Source organism: Mustela lutreola, chromosome 3 (assembly GCF_030435805.1).
Source record: "Mustela lutreola isolate mMusLut2 chromosome 3, mMusLut2.pri, whole genome shotgun sequence".
Classification (NCBI taxonomy): domain Eukaryota; kingdom Metazoa; phylum Chordata; class Mammalia; order Carnivora; family Mustelidae; genus Mustela; species Mustela lutreola.
In genome coordinates, this window is record NC_081292.1 from 49,986,746 (window position 1) to 50,011,489 (window position 24,744).

The following is a 24,744-nucleotide window of genomic DNA, read 5'->3' on the forward strand; positions in this document are numbered from 1 at the left end:
TGTTCCCTCATTTAATTTAATTTAATTTCCACAACAATTCTAAGCAATAGGTATCATAAGGATACTGAAGTTTGCAGAAATTAAATAACTTGTCCAAGTTCTTATATTACCTGAGGCAGTGGAAGTCCAGATCTGGCACTGTACTTTGTAATCTTACTTTCTTTACTGTCTGCAACAGCTATTAACTTAGAATGTAGTCGAATTTCAAAAGAAACCACTAGTTATTACTCTTTTTAGTGAAAAAAAAGGTCCATCCTTCCTTCTATACATTTGGAATGCACCTCCCCTAAATAGAACTCTCTCTTCATTCTCTCAAGTACAGCTATTTATAACCAGAACCTCTCCTAAGGATGGTAATTTCAGGAATAAAAACTACAGTGCATATAGTTGAGTAGTGCTGGGCAGAGGGACCGTGGGGAATGGGGCCACACGTCATGGGCATCTGTTCAATGTTCTGTAGCAGCTACTACGGAGGAAACAACTCTGGCAGCAGAGAAGTGAGAAGTTTAGTGGTCAGGGAGTAAAAGGTAAATGAGGAATTCTGGTGTGCTTCCAAATTAGAATCAATAATCTCAATTCAAAATCAAAAATCAAAACCACTTAAAGTATGTCAGAATGAAGCACATAATGATGTGTGTCAGAAAAAGATAAAGCATTTGTAAATTTGAAACTACCAATCTCTAAATGTCACTGCTGAAGTGTTTTCCAATTCCCTAGCTCCTGTCATTTACTGAGCTATCCTTGTGCTTGCTATTAACACATGCTCTTAATGACAGTCATTTATTTTCTCACACATTTCAGTTTCTGGAAATTAGTGCTGTGCAGATAATCTGCTACAGTAAAAAAGCATAAAGTGAAATTAGATAGAATTAGATAGAATTTGAAATTAGGTTTGAATTTGCACTTGGTGGCTTACCAACCGGAAGAAGTTGGGAACACTATTTACATCCTCTGAATCTCAGATCTGTCACTTGTAAAATTACTACCTTGTAGAATTATTGTGAGGAGTAGTGATAACATATATGGTATGTACACACAGATGGCGTTCAGTAAATGGCACCTATTAAACATAAATGTAAATATTCCTTTAAAAGCCATCTCCCTGGGGTCTTCTGGCAGATTTGAGATCATCATCCAGAAAAGGATGGTTTAATTTTCAGCAGCAAGGTTCCGCATAAAGCAGGGCATGCCACGAAGGAACAGCAAGTGCTGTTCGCGCACAGCAAGGAACTGCCTGTAGATCACTATGGCTAATCAGAGAAATGGAGAAATGGTAAGAGGTTAATGCCGAAAAGGTAGACAGGGGTCAGTTAGTAAAGAATCAAGACCCTAGTAAGACATGCATAAATTTGGGCTGCATGTAAGACGGAAATGATTAGCTAAATAGGATGTTTAGTACTCCCAAAAAGTTTATGTATATATGGATCATAGTGCTTTGCAAAGGAGAAATTAGAAGGGCGGCAAAGAGAATCGAGGAAAACCTAATTAAGAGCAGTAAACCTTCCCTCCACGGTTGCCAAATTTAACCAAAGCGCCACTTTTTGTCAAGATAAGAGAAAGAGGAGCAGACACAAGAAGGAACCCGAGACGACCAACCACGACAGCGCAGGCAAAGGAAGAATAATCCGTCAAGGAAGGAGAACCAGGGAAGAGGGAGGCGGGCCAAAGACTGGTGGAGAATGAGATCGTAGGGCAGTGTCCAGGCTACTCAGAAGGCCAAGGAGGAAAGGAATGAGGACTCGTTGGACCTGGCACTTCAGAAGAGCAGTTACGGCGCAGTAAGGCCGCGGGGAGCCAGACAGCGTCTGTGTGCCGTCCGGGTGGAGCTGTGGCGCCCCGGCTCCGGGGCGGCTTGCTGTCTACGGCGGCCGCCTGCGGAACGCGCGGGCCGCTCCCGGCTGCGGAGCACCCTTTACCTCCGCAGGCCTTTGTCCATGAAGCACAAATCCCCGCAGATGCTGTCGCCGTCTTCATTTTCGACTTCCGCCTCCACCGGCGCCTCCATGGCACCGGTGACGGGGACCGTGGTCTTAACCGGCGCCCAGAGCTGGGTGGGAGAGCCCGGAACACGCCTTCTCGGTGAGCGGAAGTCCAGTCCGAGGGGGCGGGGGCGAAGGCCCCCCGCCCCCCTCCAACTGACAGCCGGGCACTTTGCCGCCTTGACAAGTGCCGTAAAGCGGGAAGCCCGGTTTTCTTCCCCAAGGGCTTCCCTCCCTTTTACGGTAACCACGGCGCGACTCTTGGGACTTTCCGTAAAGGGAAACATCATCCCGTGTGTGTGTGTGGTTGTTGGGTTAAGAGTGGGTTTTTCTTGAGACGCTCTCCTGTATGATTTTTGCGTCGTAGGCGACTGACTTCTTGAAGGCGAGTTAGCAGCAGTTTGTCTTTACAGAACTGTACCCACCGGCCATTGCACCTACTGTTGATTTAGTAAGCATTTATGGGATGCCTTACAAATGCCAGGCACTTCCCTGTGACAGGAGGATTAAGTTGAAGCCCATTCTCGTTCTCTGGGAGCATTCACAGTTCAATGGAGGAAACAAAGAATTGCCGTGCAACGGGGTGAGTGCTAGAAATAGCACAGGAGCATTTAAACCCACTGTATAGTGATGTGCGTAGCGGGACAGTTTTCTAAAAAGTTTTTTGGTGACTGAGCAGATCCTTGCTAGGTCAAGGGGAATTCTGGAAGTGAATGGCATTCCAGGTAGGAAAACAATAGTGGTAGAAGGTGGGGAAAAAAAAAAAAAAAAAACACCAAAAACTGGTTAGATTGCTCTCTAACTCATGGGAATATTTTTTAAAAATATCAGGGGCGCCTGATTGGCTCAGTGGGTACAGCATCTGACTCTTAGGGTTGCGAGTTCAAGCCCCACCAAGGGCAAAGAGCCTACTTTAAAAAAAATTTAAAAATGGAAAAAAAAAAAAAAGGCTGTGTCAACACTGAACCTGTTACTATCTGGAACTCAAATCTTTGGTGGCATCTGTTAGCAGTCAAATAAAAGCCTAACTTTCTACTCTAATATTGAAGATGTTTCCAGACTTTAAATGCCATTAGTCTCCTATTATTTAGCTATACCTTTCACATCAAATTTGTAGCCACAATTCCCTGTTTCCTATAACCATGTGCTTTGCCATATGTCTGCAGCCCCTTTCAATAAGAAGTGGAAGTAGAATCTTCTCAGTGGCTTCTTGATTCCTGGCTTGCTTGTGACTTTTGTTTTTTTGCCAATAGAATTCATTTAATTCTAGTGGTGGACCTCAAGACACCTTGCATGCTTCTGCTCCCTCTCTTGGAAAACTGGCTGACCTGCCATCTGAACAAGCCCAGGCTAGCCAACTGGAGGAGAGCTACTACACAGAGCAAAAACAAGTCACTCCAGCAAGGGATGCACAGATACATACATGAGCTCAGAAGCGCTTAGTTGAACCAACCCCAAAGTGCAAAATAACAGAAATGTGAGCTAAATAAAGTGTTTTGTGTTAAGCCAGTAAATTCTGGAGAAAATGTGTTATGTAGGATAACATGATTGATAATAGTATGACTAATAATCCATGACTGAATATCTATTAAACTAAATTTTCAAAGAGGATAAGGATTATACTGTAACCTAAAACAAATAACTGATATAAGAAACAAATTATGGGGCGCCTGGGTGGCTCAGTGGGTTGGGCTGCTGCCTTCGGCTCAGGTCATGATCTCAGGGTCCTGGGATCAAGGCCCGCATTGGGCTCTCTGCTCAGCGGGGAGCCTGCTTCCCTCTCTCTCTCTCTCTCTCTGCCTGCCTCTCTGTCTACTTGTGATCTCTCTTTGTCACATAAATAAATAAAATCTTAAAAAAAAAAAAAGAAACAAATTATGTTGCAATGTTATTAAATGTATTGGGTCTTTCCTCCAAAGTCATGGGCATTATAATTAATTAATAAAAATATTGATTATTGTTAGTGGAGTTCAAAAATTGTAGATTGTATCTGAATTGCCTTAGCACTTAAGTATTGACTTTTTATTTATTTTTAAAGATTTTATTTATCTATTTGAGAGAGAGCGCAAGCAGGGGGAGTGGGAGAGGAAGAAGCTGACTCCCTGCTCAGCAGGGCCTTGATCCTAGACCCTGGCTGTGACCTGAGCCAATGATAGATGTTTAACCAACTGAGCCACCCAGGTGCCCCAAGAATTGAATTTTTAAAATGATAGTTAGATGAACTAATATTACTATTGTTTGTCTGGTTTGTTTTGTTTTGTCTTGTTTTTTAGCACAAATGCTTAGAAACTGGTTTTGCTTCAAAATTCCTTTCTTGAAAACAAAATTTGTTAAAAAAGTTTCTATAGGACACTTTAGTTCTCAAATTCAAAGAGCCTATCATTAATATTCTAAATAATATGTAAACAACACTTCTCAGTTACTATACTCTGTAGTTTTATATTTTTATTTTATTTTTTTAAAGATTTTATTTATTTATTTGACAAAGTTCACAAGTGGGCAGAGAAGGAGGCAGAGAGAGAGGAGGAAGCAGGCTCCCGACTGAATAGACAGCCCAATGTGGGGCTTGATCCCAGGACCCTCAGATCATGACCTGAGCCAAAGGCAGAGGCTTTAACCCACTGAGCCACCCAGGCACCCCAAGTAGTTTTATATTTTTAAACAAAACTTCAGTTTGTTTTGGATTTGCTTTTCATGCGATCTGTAAAGTATTTATGGGTGTAAAATGGGTAATATATTTGAAATTAGCCTTACCAGTGTGAGATCGGGGATGAGATAGGCAGTCAGAAGGGTCAGCAAGGTAGCATTATTGGAGAGGCAGAGAGAACACTGTCTATTCTGGAAATGGTAAGTTGCTTAGATAGACTAATGTGTGGTGAAGGTGTGTGTGCACATGGGAAAGCAAGAGGTGAGGCTAGAAAGTTAAGCTTGGCTCAGATCTTGAGAACCTGCAATGGCCAGTTTAGAAGTTGGTATTTGTTGAAGGAAGGTTGGGATGGGGTGAGAGTGTAGTAGTTATAAACAGCTGTGAGTGAGGTTAGGAGGGGATGCAAGAACTCAAGACAGGGTATTTAAGCAGGGAAGTGACAGGATTAGATTTGTGTTTTATGACATCTCTAGAGATTGAGTAGAGGCTGAATTGGAGGGAGATTAGAGGTGACTATTTAAATTAATAAGGTTGTTGCATTAAACCACATGAGGAAAATGGAGGACCGGACAAAGTCCCTAGGGGTCTGAATGATGAGAGGAGAATACCTGAGGAGAAATTAGTAAGTTAGATTTTATAAGCTTTGTTTCTTGATTTGGATATAGCGTATAAGGTAACCATGGTTGTTTCCTCCTTCCTTTCTGATTTGGAATATCCTTTAGTGTTTTACTGAATTCTTGAAGGATCAAAATATAATGGTGGTATTATATTCTGTAATTCTTTTTAAAGATTTATTTTATATTTATTTTAGTTAGAGCAAGAGAGCAGGTGAGGGGGGCTGGAGAGGAAGAGAGGGAGAGAGAATCCTAAGCCAACTCTGCACTCAGCCCCACGCGGGCTCTATCTCATGACCCCAAGTTCACAACTTGAGCCAAAACCGAGAGTTGGATGCTTAACTGACTGCACCATGTAGGTGCCCTTACAGTCTATAATTTGTATTTGTTTTTTTTCTATTAGAATCTACATAGCACTTTTATGTTAATTTCTCTGACAAGATACATCAGGCTATCATTTAGCTTTTTAATCATCTAAAATATAGTTAAGCTTTAAAAAAAATAAAACCCAAAGCTTTTAAAATTTTATAGTGACTTTATACATTCAGATCTCAGAGTAGAACTTCCAGTGAGTAGTGTGGGCCTGTAAAATCAATCAGGTTTGTGACCTCTGGCCTTGAAAAAATTGCATTACTCATGGATTCCAGTCATTTAGTTGACTATACCACCCTTCCAAACACATGTTGTGCTTGTACATTTCTCTATGCCAACCATTACATACAATATTTTTGTAATTTGTGTTTTGTTGATGTATTACTTTTTTTTTTTTTTAAAGATTTTATTTATTTATTTGACAGAGAGAGATTACAGGTAGGTAGAGAGGCTGGCAGAGAGAGAGAGAGAGAGAGAGAGAGAGAGAGAAGCAGGCTCCCCGCCGAGCAGAGAGCCCGATGTGGGACTCGATCCCAGGACCCCGAGATCATGACCTGAGCCGAAGGCAGCGGCTTAAACCACTGAGCCACCCAGGCGCCCCTGTTGATGTATTACTTTATCTAGAATATTTGGAGTTATTTCTTTTCACAAAATTGAACTTTCTAGATATCTGGACTTCTTTCACATGGAACTAATCCTTAAAAAATTTTAAATTTGGTGGAATATTTTCTAATATACTCTATATGCTATCCTACATTCTTAAATTATATCAAATATAATTTAATATATTCTTAAAATCTTATTGTCATAAAAATTTACTGTATTATATAAAACATATATATTTGGTATTAGAAAATTATTTTTCTTATGAAAATAATATTGGCTAACTATAGAAAATGTTGTGAAGTATGAAAATTAGTGAAAACCACTTGTTATCTTAGAGACACTACTATTAATCTTTTGTTATATCTCTATTTAGTCATGTCTATGCATGTACGTAAATGTGAACATGAGAAGTAATACAACTCATTGTAGTAAATTTAAACGTTCACTGGATTACAAATAAATTGCAACAAATTCCTAAAATATATGGGGCCAAAGGGGTTCAGAGCAAATTTCAAAATGTGCCACTTTGGCATGCAGACTATTTTGAGCTGAAGGCATTCAAGACCCTAAAGGCTCAAGATAACATTTTGCCCCTCCCTTAACTACCTAGAAGAATCTAAATTGGAGGAGTCTTTCTCTGAGTAAGAGTTGAATAGAGAGAAATTTTATCTGAATGACCCATCTGTATCGCAGGGCAAACATCTAATTAACCATCATCTTTTCTTATTGCCCTGTGCATTAACGGCCTCCGTTCCTCTTCCATTCCTTATGTCAAAATAGCATACATGCCTATTTTTTTTTTTTTTTTAATTCATTTGAAAGAGAGAGACAGAAAGAGCACAAGCAGGGTTAGAGGTAGAGGGAGAAAAGCAGACTCCTCACTGAGCTGGAAGCCTGACATGGGGCTCCATCCCAGGATCTGGAGACCAACTTGAGCCGAAGGCAGAGGCTTAACCATCTGAACCACCCAGGTACCTCATATATGCCTCATTTTACCTTTCAGGCTTTGAACCTCTCATGTTTGTGGGATTCTCATATGTATAAAATTAAATTTGATTTTCTTCTGTTAATCTGTCTCATGTCACTTTAAATTTTAGAACAGCTGGAAAAACCTTTGAAGGATAGAGGAAAATTTTTCTTCACCAGCACTTTCGATGAGCCCAGGAGACCTCACTGGCTAGGCATGACTCATTCTGAAGCTTTTGCAGTAGAAAGATCCTGGGACTTCTCATAGAGCTGTAAAAGGTAAGAGTTCTTACCACATCAGACTCCTGCAGAGTCCAGTGGAAGCAGAGTGGTGAGAGTCCTTTTTTTTCCTTTTCTAAATGTACATTAGCAGGAGAAAATATTTGTGGAACTAGCTCTTTGGTTTTAGTGACTGGTTATTTGATATGAGTACTTTTGGTTTTTTATTAATCCTTTTCCTTTCAGCGATGGTCTGTCTGCTGTGTCATTCTGTATCCTGAGAGCTTGGCTTTTTGGCCAGTGAAAATACTCTCTTTGATCTCTGACAACTGGAGGATGCATGTACTGCTGTGAATCTGGTAGACAGCCCTATGTGGATCCAATAGTCTTCGTCCAACTATGTCAGCTCTCAGGGGAATCTGTCCTAAGAGACCCTAGTCCAAAGTGGCTTTCATCATCTCAACCTTTGTTTCTTGTGCTTATGTTGGAAAAAATCCCATTCCAGTAGTGCCTGCCCATGTCACAGATTAGCAAGTCTATGACTGGAGGCTTCTCTTTCTCAGGAGACTAGAGACACCTTCACTGGTCACAGATTAGCAAGTCTATGACTGGAGGCTTCTCTTTCTCAGGAGACTAGAGACACCTTACCATCTGCACTGAAGGCCTTTGGTGTCTTAGACTAATTTTGAGAGTGAACTTTTTGAATCATGGGGGCTACATCATCTATACCTACTCCAGGAATGTCTCTTGAATCTGGTAAAAATTTATTCTAAGCTAGGAAAGCTACTCCCAGGTCTTTCCATGAAAAGACCTACTGGTTTAAGTCACTATTGAGAACTCCTCTTCAATGGTCAGATGATGGGTCCTTTGATTTGGCTGTATTTGAAAGAAAAAAATTTTAGGGAGCTGTTATCCTAAATGATTCATTGGCATCTGTGGAAGACCAAATTAAAAGGAGTACACAAACGAAATGCAATGACTACACTTGAGACTCCCATAAGATGTAAGAATAAGAGCAGAAATTAGACTCAGAATAAAAATTAAATGTAAATTTTCCTTCTCAAAATCTGACCCCATTTTCCTGTTTTAGCTAACTTTTTTGGTTGCAAGATTTACAGCGAGCCCTGTAGCCCAATCTCTAGGCTTAGAGTGGATGGATTACTCAAGCAAATGCTAAAAGTCAGGAAGCGAATTTAGCAGAAGCCCCTGGGACAGACAGTAGGACTCATTGTCCTTTACTCTGTAATCAGGCTTTGCAGCTTCTGGCCTTCTTATGTAATGTCCTCTGTGAATAAATCTTAGACCCCCACCAAAAGAATTCATGTCCCCTGGAGAGCAGCATATCTTTTCAGAAGATTCTACCAAATTTAGATGAGAATTAGAAAGATCATTGGTCATTCTTTCTCATAGTGCAAAGAGATAACCAGAATTTCTCATATTCCCTTCTACAAATGATCGATCAGCTGAAGACTGATTTTCAGGGGCTGATAGAAAAGGAAAATAAAATTTCACAATGACCCTTTCTTTCTAAATCAAACCCATTGGCTATTGACCCTTTCTCTCCCAGGGATAACTATTACTTTTTTGCTTGTCTCATTTTGCCGCCTACCTGAGGCATGTGGATTGTTGATTCTTTTGGTTATTTTGGGGAGTGACTGGATCTTGGGAAAGTAGTATCCTTTGCATCCTCTTTAGGGACTCCTCTTAAACCCAAAGAAGGATTATTCAGTGCTGCCAGAAAAATTTGCTATTTATCCTAGCTGAAAACTGACAAGATACTTAAAAGAATTAAAAAAAAAAAAAAGTTTCATAGTCAAAAGTTGGCCAGATTGGAAGCTGATATTCAGAGCTGATAAGACTTTTTCCCCTAAGCTAAAAGAAAATTATGTACCAGAAAGAAAGGAGCAATTGAAGATAATAAAGTTAGATAGATATATCAATTTATCATTTAAGTTACAATGTGATATTCTGAGAAATTGAGAACTACTGTCCTTATATTACAAATCTTTGCAAAACTAGAAATATAGACCCAGAAAGAATTCAAGGTCAATCTGTCTTTTTCTTTATTTTTAACCAATGCCAAGACCGTGAATGGATAAAGATGTGGTATGTATATGTGCGTGCGTGCGTGTGTGTTTGTTTGTGTTTATACATTATATATATATGTATATGTATATATTATTCATCCATCAAAAATAATGAAATTTTGCCATTTGCATCAATGTGGATGGAACTAGGTTGTATAATGCTAAGAGAGATAAGTCAGTTAGAGAAAGACAAATACCATACGATTTCACTCATGTGAAGTTAAAAAAAACCAAAACTGATGAACATAGGGGAAGAGAAGGAAAAATAAAATAGAATAAAAACTGAGAAGACAAACCTAAAAGAGAGTTTTACTACAGAGAATAAACTGAAGGTTGCTGCTTGGTAGGTGGGTAGGGGGATGGGGAAATGGGTGATGGCATGAAACGGGGCACTTGATGTACTGAGCACTGGCTGTTATATGCAACTGATGAATCACTAAATTTTACCCTGAATTTAATAATCACCATATGTTAACTAACTTGAATTTAAATTTAAAAAAAGGGGGGGGGGCGCGCCTGGGTGGCTCAGTGGGTTAGTTAAGCCTCTGACTTCGGTTCAGGACATGATCTCAGGGTCCTGGGATGGAATCCCGCATTGCGCTCTCTGCTCAGCGGGGACCCTGCTTCTCTCTCTTTCTCTCTGTCTGCCTCTCCGCCTACTTGTGATCTCTCTCTGTCAAATAAATAAATAAAATCTTAAAAAAAAAAAAATCAAAGTTCTTCCAAAGTAACCAAAGAAGCTTGGATACTCTCTGCCTTTGTGATGTAGATTTTCTTTTCACAGCTCAACCCAAGAACAATTCTTTGAAATGCAAACTTTAGGGAGAGGTTTCTCAACTGAAGGAAAAGAAAAAAAGAAATTTTGGAGGAAAGGTCTCTGTATCTATTCATATGTATATAAGTCGGAGAAAGTTAAATGTATATATAAGTTAGAGGAAGCTCATATATAAGTAAGTCAGTTAGAGAAAGACAAATACCATATGGTATCACTCATGTGGAATTTAAGAAACAAAACTAATGGACATAGGGGAAAGTTCTTATATATATCTATATGTAGATATATATACACTGTATATGTAAGTTCTTATATGTATATGGTATATGAAGTTTTTTATAGAACTATGTATAAGAAAATTCATATATATATATGTATATGTATGTGTATAGTATGTTGTAGATGTCTGGAATGTTTTTACAGATGGTTTATTGCCAGGATTTGTAGAAGACCTCTATATAGTTAGTTTGAAGGCAAGTACTTGTAAGGATTAGCTACTCTAAAACCCTCAGAAATATAAAAACTAACCCAAATGCTTTTTAGTTCACATGATCTAGGATCAATCTTTAATGAATAATAGCTAAATGAAGTGTGTTGGTTTAATTAAACTAGACATGCCTTTAGAGCTATCACTATAAATATAATACTTTTATTGTACCTGGATTTACTAACCAAATAAGTGTATATTGTAACTGTTAAAAAATTTTAAACCGCGGGGTGCCTGGGTGGCTCAGTGGGTTAAAGCCTCTGCCTTCAGCTCAGGTCATGATCTCAGGGTTCTGGGATCGAGCGCATTTGGCTCTCTGCTCAGCAGGGAGACTGCTTCTTCCCTCTCTCTCTGCCTGCCTCTCTGCCTACTTGTGATCTCTATCAAATAAATAAATAAAATATTTTTTAAAAAAATTTAAATCCCAACAACAACAACAACAAACAGTTTGGGATAATGGCTGTCTTTGTCGATGTCTCATGTGAGTGATCTGAACACAATTGTTAACAGCAATTAAATTGAATAGATGCAAATAAGATAAAAAGTTTGTAAGTGAACTTTAAAAATAGTTTACCAAACCTTTTTAGTAACTTAAAACTTTAAATTTGCTAACTTAAGTGATGAGTTAAGTTAAATTTATTAATATCTACACCATTTCCAAATAAGATGAAATAGTGAAACTTTACTGAATATAGGTTTATTTGCTTTTGAATTCCTCATTATGGAGAAACTAAAGATAAATTTGGGTCTCTTGGTAAACATATTTTGTGCTTTATTGAAAGATTGTGCTATGGAGACACACATGGTTCTAGAAACTATGAAAAGTATTCAGAAATTTACCAATTTAAAGAGAGCTAGTATAACAGTCCGCATTTGTTACTTCTTAGTTTTCTTTTTTTTTTAAGATTTTATTTATTTATTTGACAGAGAGAGATCACAAGTAGGCAGAGAGGCAGGCAGAGAGAGAGAGAGAGGAGGAAGCAGGCTCCCCGCTGAGCAGAGAGCCCGATGCGGGGCTTGATCCCAGGACCCTGAGATCATGACCTGAGCCGAAGGCAGCAGCCCAACCCACTGAGCCACCCAGGCGCCCTACTTCTTAGTTTTCATTAGAAATTAAGGTTTCTGAGAGTTAAGGATTCTAATAAATGTAATTAAGACTATTAGAAATAATAAGGGAAACATCTCTGTATGCAAAGAGACTAAGATGTGTGTTTTTAGTAAGAAAAGGTATAAAGAGTAGAAGTGCCTTTTTTGGTTAAAGAAAAAGAAAATAATTTTGTCCTACAACACTGAAAAGAAATAAAGTTAAAAAAAAAAGAAAATAAATAAATAAATAGTGAGGTTGACTAAAAAGGGGAAGTGTAGGACAAAATTTGCATATTAAAAAAAGAAAGTTGTAGAAGGTTTCCGGAAAAGGGATTTTGGAAAGGAATTTTATGCATGGTCAGTGATGTGGGAAACAAAGGCAGAAGAAAAATTATTAAATTTCCTCGTTATTTACAGCCTATTGCCAAGTCCCTGAAACAGGCAGAGTGACCTTTCTCTAGGAACTCAGCTTCTACCTGGATGTCAATACTTTACTAAGGCAAAAGGCAATCTTATCCCAATCCCCAGGATCCTGTAAGTTTACATTAACATATAAAAATTCCTTTGAAAATGTCCTTTATCTCTACTCCCCAAGATACATGTTGGCAATTATCCTCCAAACATATGACCCACTGATACACACGTGAAGGGTCTTATGACTCAGGTTTTATTAGATAGTAATTGTCATTTTTTTTTAAAGATTTTATTTATTTATTTTAAAGATTTTATTTATTTATTTGACAGAGAGAGATCACAAGTAGGCAGAGAGGCAGGCAGAGAGAGAGAGTGGAGGAAGCAGACTCCCTGCTGAGCAGAGAGCCTGATGCGGGACTCGATCCCAGGACCCTGAGATCATGACCTGAGCCGAAGGCAGCGGCTTAACCCACGGAGCCACCCAGGCACCCAAAGATTTTATTTATTTATTTGACAGACAGAGATCACAAGTAGGCAGAGAGGCAGGCAGAGAGAGATGGAGAAGCAGACTCCCTGCCGAGCAGAGAGCCCGATGTGGGGCTCGATCCCAGGACCCTGTGATCATGACTTGAGCCGAAGGCAGAGGCTTTAACCCTCTGAGCCACCCAGGCGCCCCAGTAATTGTCATTTTTAAAAAAGATATTTATTTATTTATTTATTTGACAGAGATAGAGCAAGAGTGCACAAGCAGGGGGAGCAAGAGAGGGAGAGGGAGAGGGAGAAGCAGGCTCTCTGTTGAGCAGGGAGCCCAGTGTGGGGCTTGATCCCTCGACCCTGGGATCATGACCTGAGCTAAAGGCAGACGCTTAACTGCCTGAATCATGCAAGTGCCCTTACATTGTCATTTTTTTAAAAAAAGATTTTATTTTTTATTTGACAGAGAGATCACAAGGAGGCAGAGAGACAGGCTGAGAGAGAGAGAAGCAGGCTCCCCTCTCAGCAGAGAGCCTGATGTGGGACTCGATCCCAGGACCCTGAGATCATGACCCGAGCCAAAGGCAGAGGCTCAACCCACTGAGCCACCTGGTGCCCCTACATTGTCATTTTTGACAGAGATACATAGACTCAAATATGACCAGACAGCTTTAATGAACTAAAGTTGACTTTATAGAGTCAGTGAAGCCCCTTGGAAAAATCAGCCTGGTACCTTGCTTCTCGGGTTCCTGGCAATCTCACCAGGTAAGAAAGGAAGTCACTTCCTGGCAGCACAGGAACCTCAGGATATTTTGGGGAACTGGATAAAAAGGAATTTACCTAAATATATAGATATTGTTGGCAAGTCTGATGGCAAGTACTTGGCTTGACTTCTTAGCCTCAGATTGTGTTAAAAGTTCAATCTGATGATTCCTCATAAAAACTTCTAGCACAGTAGTTTTAAAAAGAACCTATATGGTCACTCACTTTTCTTGCTGTACTTACAGAAATAATCATACCAAGTTTTTTTTTTTTTTTTTGAAACCAGACTTACTTTGCAAACAAATTAGTCTTAACTTAGCTATCTTTTGTGGACATGAGGGTGATTTTAGAGAGAAAAATTATGTTTCAGTAACACACCTTTGTGGATATTAGAGTCAAGTTCTTTTGTCTTTGATGGCTAGTGTTTGCCTATAAACTGGACTGGATCCTGAATTCTGGTTTTCGCAGATATCTGACTAAAATTTGCAATTTTCTCCCTTTCTTTTTGACTTGGAATCATTGAGAACTAAAGCTGCCCTTTTCCCTGAAATCCTGCAAACTGAAACCAAATAATGATATTAATGTCAGAGAAATAATTCCAACAGCCTGTGTTTAGATGATCTTTGTGCCTATTGCTATATGGGCCACTCAGAAAGATCACTAGAGACATTCAAACTTTAAACGAGGAAAGTCTGTCTGATTGCCACTGTCTGCCATTATTCTGTCAGAAGATGCTTCAAGTCTGACATCTAGAAGTCTCACTGGCAGCACTCAGGACTCAGACACTGGGTTTATAATTTGCTCCAATCATTAACCTTTGTTTCTCTTTTGTTTCTATAGAGATGGCTCTTATTAATTACCTGATTGCTTGCCCAATATAGGCCTAACATTGGGAGCCCACTTGCAAGACTGCCTCCTGAAATGAGATATAACTGCTTAACTCAATTGATCTATTCTCAAGACTGAGGCTGGTTCATTGAGGTACGTACTAGTCTATCAGTTTAGCTTCTGGACTGTGAAATTTCTTTAAGGTTTCAAAGGTGGGACTGAAGGGATGTAGAACAAATGTCCCCAAAATGCACCATTTTGGCATGTGTGCTATTTTGAGCTGAAGGCAACTGAGACGCTGCAGGCTCAAGAGAAACTGTTGTCTCTTCTATAACTACCTAGAAGCCACATAGCTCAGCACCTAAAGAGATCACCTTGGCCTCTTTCAGAGAGAAAAGTAGAGTATGCCACAAAGGCTTTGACCTATCTGGGAGCTGTTGGAGGGGCTGGTTTATGTCTCAGCTTACATGGAGCACCAAAGGAATGACCATAGTTCATGAGCTAAGGACACAGGAAGCAGGAAGAATGGCTAGCTGCATGCCCAGCACAGCTCTGCTAAATTGGGAGAAGTATTTGAGGCTTCTCCACAGGAAGAACAATAGAGCATCCTTCTTTGACCTGGCCCCTAGTGGAAGTCAGACACCAGAGGGAGCAAGAGCTTATGGGCTCCTGAAGAAAAACACATAAAGACCGGAAAAGCAGTAGAAAAACAAAAACAAACAAACGGAAACCCCCCAACAAAAAAAAAGAGCTGGGTTTTTGAAAAGATAAACAAAATTGATTAACTGTTATGTAGATTGACAGAAAAAAGAGAAAGTTAAGCTAGAAAAAGATAAAAACATACCCTAAATTCATTGATTAAAGAAGAAATTGTAATTATCATAAAAGAAGCAAAAGATAGGTTGAATATTCTGTCATAATTAAGGAAAATCTTAGCAAATTGAGAAAAGATGATGATGCTTTAATTAAATAATGGGCATTTTCCAACCACCTACAGCAAACATCATCTTTAATATAAACACATAGAAGTATTCTCATGGGAGTCATGAGCAAGATAAGGATATAAGGATTCCTTCTCTTTGAAAATGAACTTGAACCAATGTTATAAGAAAGAAAAATGATTTTTCTTTAATTTTAAGAATTTAAAAAGAAGGGGGGCGCCTGGGTGGCTCTGTTGTTACACATCTGCCTTTGGCTCAGGTCATGATCCCAGGGTCCTGGGAGGTAGCGCCTGCTGAGCAAGGAGTCACTTCTCCTGCTTGTATTCCCTATCTCACTGTCTCTGTCTCCATCAAATGAATAAAAATCTTAAAAAAAAAATTTAAGAATAAATAAACTGCTTTTATTTGCAGATGATATGATTTTCTTTCTATAGTCTCTTGGATTTTCTAAATTGACATAGCAACAAAAATTATAAATGATTATGGAGTAAATATATCAGGAAGTGTGCAGAATTTTATGGAGAAAACTAAAGTTTATGGAAGGACCCATTCCTCCCCAAAAAGTTTAATCTAGAGAAAGCTATAATCATCATTCTAAAGATGTCAGTTCTTTCGAAATATACTTCCAAATAAAATTCCATCACAATAAGAATCCCAACTTAATCTTTCATGGAACTCAACAGAATTTTAAGTTAAAGTGTGTCTCATGTTAATTATTTTTTAAAAGATCACATATGCCAGTGAACAAGTTAGTCACAGCTAATTAAGAAAGGAAGATTTCAAAAGTTCTGGGAAGAGAAATCTCCTCTGCGGGTGTAACACTGATATTATTTAACTCTGAAAGAATACTTTGTAGATGAGTACCAAGAGAAGAAACTGTAGTTTAATGGAAAAAATGTAAACTTGCATTCGAGTGAGCAAAGATTTGAATACCACTCTGTCACTTACTAGTGGCATGGTTTTTAGCAAGTTATGTTATTTTTTTGGAATCCACATTTCTTCATTTATAAAATGATAATAATTTCATATTGCAGGATCAGCAACATAGTACTGAATGAGACCGTATATGTGAAATATCTATTGGATTGTTTCACATATTAGGATTAATTTATATATCTATACTGGCCATGCGTGTTTATACAAACCCATCTAGTATTAAATGTATGTAGGCTACTATTCTTCCCCTATTTTATCTTAATCTGCCGGCTTTAGTCCACCTAATATGTATTCATTAATTCAAACATTTATTCATTTGTTAATTTTGTGGCAGAATCAGTTATGGAGAAATTAACTTATATTTTATTTGTTTTGATGTTTTGTTCACTTCATGCATAACATGTAATGAGGCTAAGATGTATATTAGACCCTAGGTTGGACCCAGGGTTGTATACTTCTTCATAGCAGACTGAGACTCATTAGCTCAAACTTTTACACTTCCAATTGTTTTTTATTTTTTTTTTTACACACCCAATTATTTTAAGCATAGTCCAAATAAACATATTTTTAGCCATTTAGAACTTGCTTGCTTTGCATATCGCACAAAACTGTGCTTCACTTGTAAACTTTGCTTAATAGGTAAGGTAAGCCCAGGACAATTAAGATCCCAAGCCACTGCTGCCTTTGGGGGCTCTCTGACTCAGAGTCTGCCTACTTGCTGCTGAGTGATAACACCTAGATATGCAAACCTTCCAACTGGAATCTCCTTTCCCCCAGGAATTCCCTTGTTGCCCTCCCCTTTTGGTTGGTGGCTTTCCAAGGCCTCTGAGAAGTCTCATGCTGTGAGTGTTTTCCTCTACATCCAAACCAGTTAAAGTGTTATCCAAATAAAGCTTGTGTCTCCTACCACCATGTCCTGATCTTATCTTTTTCCTTGATCAGCCTCAAAGTCTCTGGAACCCCCTAAAATGCAACAAATATTTATCTAGCACCTACTATATGAAGGATTGAAACAGACAAAAACCTTTTGTATTCTAATCAGGACACAGTATTTTGTATCTTAGAGGAGAGATAAGTGAACAAATAAATACATGGATAATATGTCAGGTGGTGAGGAATGATGGATGTTGCTTGGGGTAGAGTGGTAGAGGTGGTGTTGATGTTTCTGTGGAAGGAAAAGGTTAGTAATTGGCAGATAAATATTTCCCAACCACAGGGACATAAGAAGAGAATTTCACCTTCAGCTGATCTTTTCACAATATCAACTACAGGATTTTATCTTTTGGGGACAAATAAATGAGTATCTTATTGGGTCTGATAGTTTCTGCTTGTTTTTGGTATTTCTGTAAGAGAATGAGAGCTTGGAGCTGCCTATTCTGCCATTTTGCTGCCATCACATAATCTGTTTTGGTTTTAATCACAAACTTGCTAGCCTGTGGCTTGCATTTTTACTATGTTTATAGTATGTGTTCTTCTTGAAAAATTTAAAATGTATTTTTTTGGAAATTTTAAAATTTAAATACTGTGTAATCCAGATCTTTTTTTTTTTTATGACTTGTGCTTTTCATATTTAGTTAGCTGATCCCTGTTTTGATGCAGTAAACTACTCTCTTAAGTATTTCTAAATTTAAAATATATACTTTTTGCATTTAGGCCTAGCACCTTGCTTTTTTTTTTTTTTTTTTTAATGATACATGATGTGAGTTGGGAATCCATTTTTATTTTATCCTTGTCAACCAATAGTCCTAATGCCATGTATTCTGGTTTGCAAATAAAAATAATCTGGAAATCTATTTTTACACATATTCTATGTAGAAAAATTATAGGGTTTCAATTCAGAAAAACTTTTTTAAATTTAGGCCTTATCACTTACTGCCTCTGTAAGTTCATTCAACTGATTGAACTTTCTCTGATCCTGTTTCTTTACTTTTAAAATAATGGTTAGTAATGCCTATCCTTCAAAGTTATTTTGACAGTTAAAGACAATATATATACATAAAGTATCTGGAAGCACTAGATTTAAAAATTAAATATGTCTTAGTATTGCTTGTGTTATTATGTTTTATGTAACTCTCCTCTTGATTTATATTTTCTATTCTATTCAATTTAATTTATTGTATTCTGCCTTTTTTCTATTCCTGTTCTTGATGCTTTCCATATTTTTGCTGCTAGACTTTACCTTTATTTTTTTTTTTAAAGATTTTATTTATTTATTTGTCAGAGAGAGTGAGGACAGGCAGACAGAGTGGCAGGCAGAGGCAGAGGGAGAAGCAGGCTCCCTGCTGAGCAAGGAGCCAGATGTGGGACTTGATCCCAGGATGCTGGGATCATGACCTGAGCTGAAGGCAGCCGCTTAACCAGCTGAACCATCCAGGCGTCCCTAGACTTTACCTTTTAGGAGATCCTCAAAATTAAAGATTGCTTAGAACTTTTAAATGTTTATTTTTAAATAAACAGATAAACCAGATGTGAACCAATGCAGCATATTTTTCTTAAGGTATGCAAAGAGATATACTGTGTATAGAGACCCATTTTCTTCAGGAGAAGGGGCAGTATCTTCCCTCTGGTTCTATGTAGCCATACCTGAGGACATGATTTCCTTTGGAGTCAGGACTATTAGGTAGGAAATGTTAACCAGTAAGTAAACCAGTAAAGTAAATTAGCCACCAAGGTAAGTGCAGTAATCTTACATTTGGGGATTTTCACTATTTTAGCTCTCTTGTGAAAACATAAAGGCCATTTATAAAAAAAAATAGCCTCATATATAACCTTTGAAAGTGGCTTCACTATAACATATCATAAAAAAGAAAGTGACCTTGAGAACATCATGAGCTTATTTGAACTTTTTTTTTTTTTTTTGAATGCTTATCATGTCTGGGGAGAATTAATTATTCAAGAAGCAGTGAAATTATATTTTGTTTTGGTGTCTCAGTGCAATATCCCTGATCCTAATATGAGTCTCTTTGATGAGAATACAATAGCTTAGAAATACTGAATGCTGGGCCATCTGAGAGGAGCTAGAGCTGGAGCTAAACTCTGATCTGTGGCTAACATGTTAGAGAACATTGTAACGCATCAAAAGGAGAGTGTTGTCATGAAAATGGTGGAACTGGAGTTTTCTACCATCTTTCCCTCAAAGAACACTGATGTTGCAGTCATTCACAGATGACAGAACCTTTGTGCAAGTCCAGGAGTCCAGTAGTGAAGTTCTAGCATACTGCAGGAACAAAAATTTTGAGATTGGACACATTTTAAGAAGGTAAGATGGATAGCTTGACTTTACCCACATCATCCCTTCCCCAGTACAGCACAGCTCAGGCCTTCTTGATCTGTGATTTCTCCCGAAGGAGGAAGTCAAGGTATAAGTGAATGTTTAGCTTCAAGATACTGCTAAAGAGGCCCACTTAACTCTTGCCATATCCAGGTACTGAATTGTGGGCAGAATGATGGGGAGAGGTGAGTGGCTGGGAGAACAGCAGCCAGGGTCCAGAATGGAACAAATCAAAGGAATGTGGATCCTGCTAACCACATCACAGTCTCCTTCAAGCCTTCCTTCCATGAGCTGCTGGGAATCCCCCAACTCACTAACAGAGTGCTCTTAGTGCTCTGTGCACTTGATCTATATACAATCCCACTCCTTGGCTGGCTCCCTGGCCATGTTCTTGTGGGTGAAGAGAGAGCTTTTTCGGACAGCTGGGGAGTGTGTGCAGAAAGCTGGTTCAAATACGTGGGGCTGGGAGAAACCACAAACTTGAGCACTCAGCTTCATGCTAGAGAAAGCAAAGAGGCGACTGTTAGCACACAACCTGGCTTTTCAGTATCAAGAAAATGCATACAAGCTTAAGAATTCTGTCATAAGAGGGAGTTAGAAGTGTGGAACAGGTGTACCTGTAGAGAAGGGCTGAGAAAATCTCAGAGAATCTGTAGTAGGGCTGACAAGGTATTTCTCTCCCAAACGAGTCAATAAAGACTGAGGGAGGTGACTCCTTTAAATCCAAAAGCAATAAATCAAACTTTATTTTAAAGAACATGAAAAATGAAGGAAATATGATACCACCAGAGGAGTACAATAATGTTCCAGTAATCCAAAGATTAGAGATCTGTGATTTGCCTGATACAGAATTCATAATAGCAGTTTTTAAAAAAAAAAAGATTTTATTTATTTATTTGAGAGAGAGAGAAAGAATGATCAAGGAGAGCAGGTGAGGGAGAAGCAGACCCCCTGCTAAACAGCAGGGGTCTTATTTTGTGAGACCATCTATCTTAGGATGCTGGGATCATGACCTGAGGCAAAGGTAGAAACTTAGCTGAGTGAGCCACTCAGGTGCCCCCAAAATAGCAGCTTTAAGAAAGCTTAATGAGCTATAATAAAAAAAACCAGCTTAATGAAATCAAGAAAACAATAAATCAATAAAATGAAAGGTTTAACATATAGATAGAAATCACTGAAAACACCGAACAAATTCTGGAGCCAAAGAATACAATGAGTGAAACAAATAAAAAAACAATGGAAAGTATCAGCAACAGAATAGGTCAATCAGAAGAGAGAGTATAAAATATAGGTCTTTTGAAATTACCCACTTAGAGGAGAATGAAGAGAAAAGGATGAAAAAGAGCAAAGAAAATCTCTGTGAACTAGAGGATATCATTAGAGAAGTAATCTATGAATTATTAAAGTCTAGGGCAAAAGATGAAGGGGACAGAAAAGCTTATATAAAGAAGTAATGGCTGAGAACTTCTTAAATCTGGGAAAATACTTCAACATTAAGTCCACATCCAATGTCCATCTAAATATATACCCCACAATTTCAATCCAAAATGATCTTCTCCAAGATACATATAATAAAACTGTCTAAAATTAAAGACCAATAGATAGTTTTAAAACCAATAAGAGAAAAGAAAAATCATACAAGGCAATCACCAACAGGTTATTGAGCAGATTTTTCAGCAGAAACCTTGTAGTCCAGGAGGGAAATAAAAAACTAGAAAAACTAGAAGAAATCAATGAAACTAAGAGTTGGATTTTTGAAAACAAACAAAATTAAAATCCTTCCTTTTGATTAAGCAAGAGAGAAGACAAGTAAAATCAGAAGTGAAAAAGGAGACATTATAACTGTTACTAAAGAAATACAAAGAACTGTGAGACCAGTATAACAATGATACACCATGAAACTGGATAACCTAGAGAAATGGATAGGTTCCTAGAAATATACAACTTGCCAAGACTGAATCATAAGTAAATAGAAAATCTGAAAGGACCTATAACTAGTATGGAGATTGAATCAGTAATCAAAACCTCCCAACAAAGAAAGACCCAGGATTAGATGACTTCACCAAAGCATTCTACCGAACATTTAAAGAATTAATGCCAATTCTAAATCTGTTCAGAAAAGTCAAAGAGGAGGGAACATTTGCAGACTTATTTTGTGAGACCATTAACCTGATACCAAAACCAGACAAGAAACGACAACAAAAGAAAACTATAGGCCAATATCCCTGATGAACATAGATAGAAATTTTCTTAAAAAGATTTTATTTATTTATTTGACAGACAGAGATCACAAATAGGCAGAGAGGCAGGCAGAGGGGGTGGGGAAGCAGGTTCCCCACTGAGCAGAGAGCCCAATGCGGGGCTTAACCCCAGGGCCCTGAGATCAAGACCTGAGCTGAAGGCAGAGACTTAATGCACTGAGCCAACCAGGCACCCCAGATGCAAATATTCTTTTTTTTTTCTTTTCTTTTTTTAATATTTTATTTATTTATTTGACAGACAGAGATCACACATAGGCAGAGAGGCAGGCAGGGGGGCGGGGAAGCAGGTTCCCCACTGAGCAGAGAGCCCAATGCAGGGCTTGATCCCAGAACCCTGGGACCATGACCCGAGCCAAAGGCAGAGGCCTTAACCCACTGAGCCACCCAGGCGCCCCCCAGATGCAAATATTCTTAACAAAATACTAGTAAGCTTAATTCAACAGCGACTTAAGAGGATAACCCACTTCAACCAAGTAGGATTTATCCCTAGAATGCAAAGCTGATAATCTTAATAGATGCAAAAAAAAACGTATAAAATTCAACACTATGCTAAAAAGTAGGAATCAAGAGAGATTACCTAAATATGAAGGCTATATCTGACAAGTTCACAGTTAATATTATACTCAATGATTAAAAACCAAAGCTTTTCTACTTAGATCAGGAAAAGAACAAGAGATGTCCAATATTACCACTTCTATTCAACACGTTATTGGAAGTGCTAGCCAGAGCAGTTAGCCAAGAAAAAAAAAAAAAAACAGAAAACAGAAAACAAAAAAACCCAAAAAACATCCAAATTAGAAAGGAAGAAGTACAATAGTTTCTCTTTGCACCTGACATGATCTTAAATGTTGAAAACCGTAAAGGCTCCACCAAAAAACTGTTAGAACTGATATTTGAATTTAGAAAAGCTGCAGGATACAAAATCCGTTGTGTTTCAGTACACTAATAACCAACTAATTGCAAAGGAAATGAGAAAACTATCTCAATTTCAATAGCATCTTAAATAATAAAATGCTTAGGAAAAAATTTAGCCAAGGATGTGAAGGACTTGCACATTGAAGATATAAAACACTGATTAGGGTGCCTGGGTGGCTCAGTGGGTTAAGCCGCTGCCTTCGGCTCAGGTCATGATCTCAGGGTCCTGGGATCAAGTCCCGCATCGGGCTCTCTGCTCAGCAGGGAGCCTGCTTCCTCCTCTCTCTCTGCCTGCCTCTCTGCCTACTTGTGATCTCTCTCTGTCGAATAAATAAATAAAATCTTAAAAAAAAAAACACTGATTAGAAGAATAAAGAAAACACAAATAAATAGATTATCTTATGGTCATGAATTAAAAGACTTAATACCATTAAATATCCCTACAGTCCAAAGCTAGCTCTAGATTTAATATGACCCCTATCAAAATCCTAATAGCATTTTTTATAGAACCATTAAGAACAATTCTAGAATTCATTTGGAACCAGAAAATATCTCAGGTAGTGAAAACAATCTTGAAAAAGATCAAAACTGGAGACATCATACTCCCTGATTTCAGAGTGTATTACACAAAGCTGTTGTAATTAAAACAGTATGATATTCATATAAAGAGGGACACAAGGGTGTGCCTGGGTGGCTCAGTTGGTTAAGCATCTGCCTTCAGCTCAGGTCATGATCCCAGGGTCCTGGTATTGAGCCCCACACTGGGCTCCTTGCTCAGCAGGGAGTCTGCTTCTCCCTCTCCCTCAGCTCCATCCCTTGCCTGTGCTCTCTCTCTGTCAAATAAATAAAATCTTTGGGGGGGGAAAAAAAAGGACAGATACATAGACCAATGGAATAGAATAGAGAGTATAGAAAAAAATCCATACATATGTGGTAAACTGATCTATGATAATAATGCCAAGAATACACATTGGGAAAAGGATGGTCTCATCAACAAATGCTGGTGGGAAAGAGAGATATATACTTGTAAAATAATGCAAGTGGACCCTTGTCTAACATCATATAAAAAAAAATCAAAGTTGGGGCGCCTGGGTGGCTCAGTGGGTTAAGCCTCTGCCTTCGGCTCAGGTCATGATCTCAGGGTCCTGGGATCGAGTCCTGCATCAGGCTCTCTGCTCGGCAGGGAGCCTGTTCCCTCTTTCTCTCTCTCTGCCTGCCTCTCCATCTACTTGTGATTTCTCTCTGTCAAATAAATAAATAAAATCTTTAAAAAAAATCAAAGTAGATTAAAGACTTATACGTAAGACCTGTAAATACAAAATTCCTAGAAAAAACATAAGGGAAAATCCTCATGACATTGGTTTTGACAACAATTTCGTGAATATGAACCGAAAGCACAGAAACAAAAGCGAAAGTAAGTGGGCCTACATCAAACTAAACGTTTCTGCACAGCAAAGGAAGTAATAAATAGTGTGAAAAGACAACCTTTGGTATGGGGGAAATATTTGCAAACCATCTATCTGATAAGAGATTAATATCTAAACTATATTAAGGAAATCATCTTACTCAATAGTGAAATAACAACCTGTTAAAAAAAAAAGGACAAAGGACCTAAAAGGGGCATTTTTTCAAAGAAGACATGCAAATGACAATTAGGTATATGAAAAGATGCTCAATGTCACCGATTGTCAGTGAGATGCATATCAAAGCCACATGAGAGATCACATCACACCTGTTATGATAGCTATATATAAAAAAAGAACAGACAACAAATGTTGGAGATGTGGAGAAATTGAAACCATTGTGTCCTGTTGGTGGGAATATAAAATGGTGCAGGACTCCCTTCTTTTTTTTAAGGACTGAATAATATTCCGTTCTCTGCACATACCACTTTTTTTAATCCATTCATATATCAGTGGGCATTTATGTTGTTTCCACATTTTCCAGTGTTTTAATGAACATAAGAGTGCTCTTCCTGATCCTGATTTTGATTCTTTCTGATAAATGCTCAGAAGTGGGATTGCTAGGTCATATGGCAGTTCTATTTCAAATTTTTGAAGGTCATGATTGAGTCTGTTACACTTTTCAAAGATGAACACAAGGA

At 38.3% G+C, this 24,744-nt stretch overlaps 1 protein-coding gene and 1 long non-coding RNA gene across 7 annotated transcripts in view; one reads left to right on the forward strand and one right to left on the reverse strand.

Moving 5' to 3' along the window:
- The window catches only part of LRRCC1 (leucine rich repeat and coiled-coil centrosomal protein 1), a 37,264-nt gene extending 35,098 nt beyond the window's left edge, over nt 1-2,166 (reverse strand). For 3 of the 5 annotated variants that reach the window (XM_059166106.1, XM_059166105.1, XM_059166107.1), the window contains exon 1: nt 1,917-2,166. In XM_059166106.1, the coding sequence (XP_059022089.1) occupies nt 1,917-1,974 (58 nt within the window). In that variant the 5' untranslated portion in view covers nt 1,975-2,166. The remainder of the gene's footprint in view (nt 1-1,916) is intronic. The other 2 variants (XM_059166104.1, XM_059166108.1) reach the window with 2 other exon arrangements.
- On the forward strand, nt 2,006-14,659 carry LOC131826649 (uncharacterized). 2 transcript variants are annotated; one of them, XR_009351689.1, is made up of 3 exons: nt 2,006-2,079; nt 7,316-7,463; nt 14,370-14,659. It is a non-coding gene; the product is annotated as an uncharacterized LOC131826649 (long non-coding RNA). The 2 variants fall into 2 exon arrangements; XR_009351688.1 differs by lacking the exon at nt 2,006-2,079 and adding an exon at nt 2,406-2,562.
- The last annotated feature ends 10,085 nt before the right edge of the window (nt 14,660-24,744 follow it).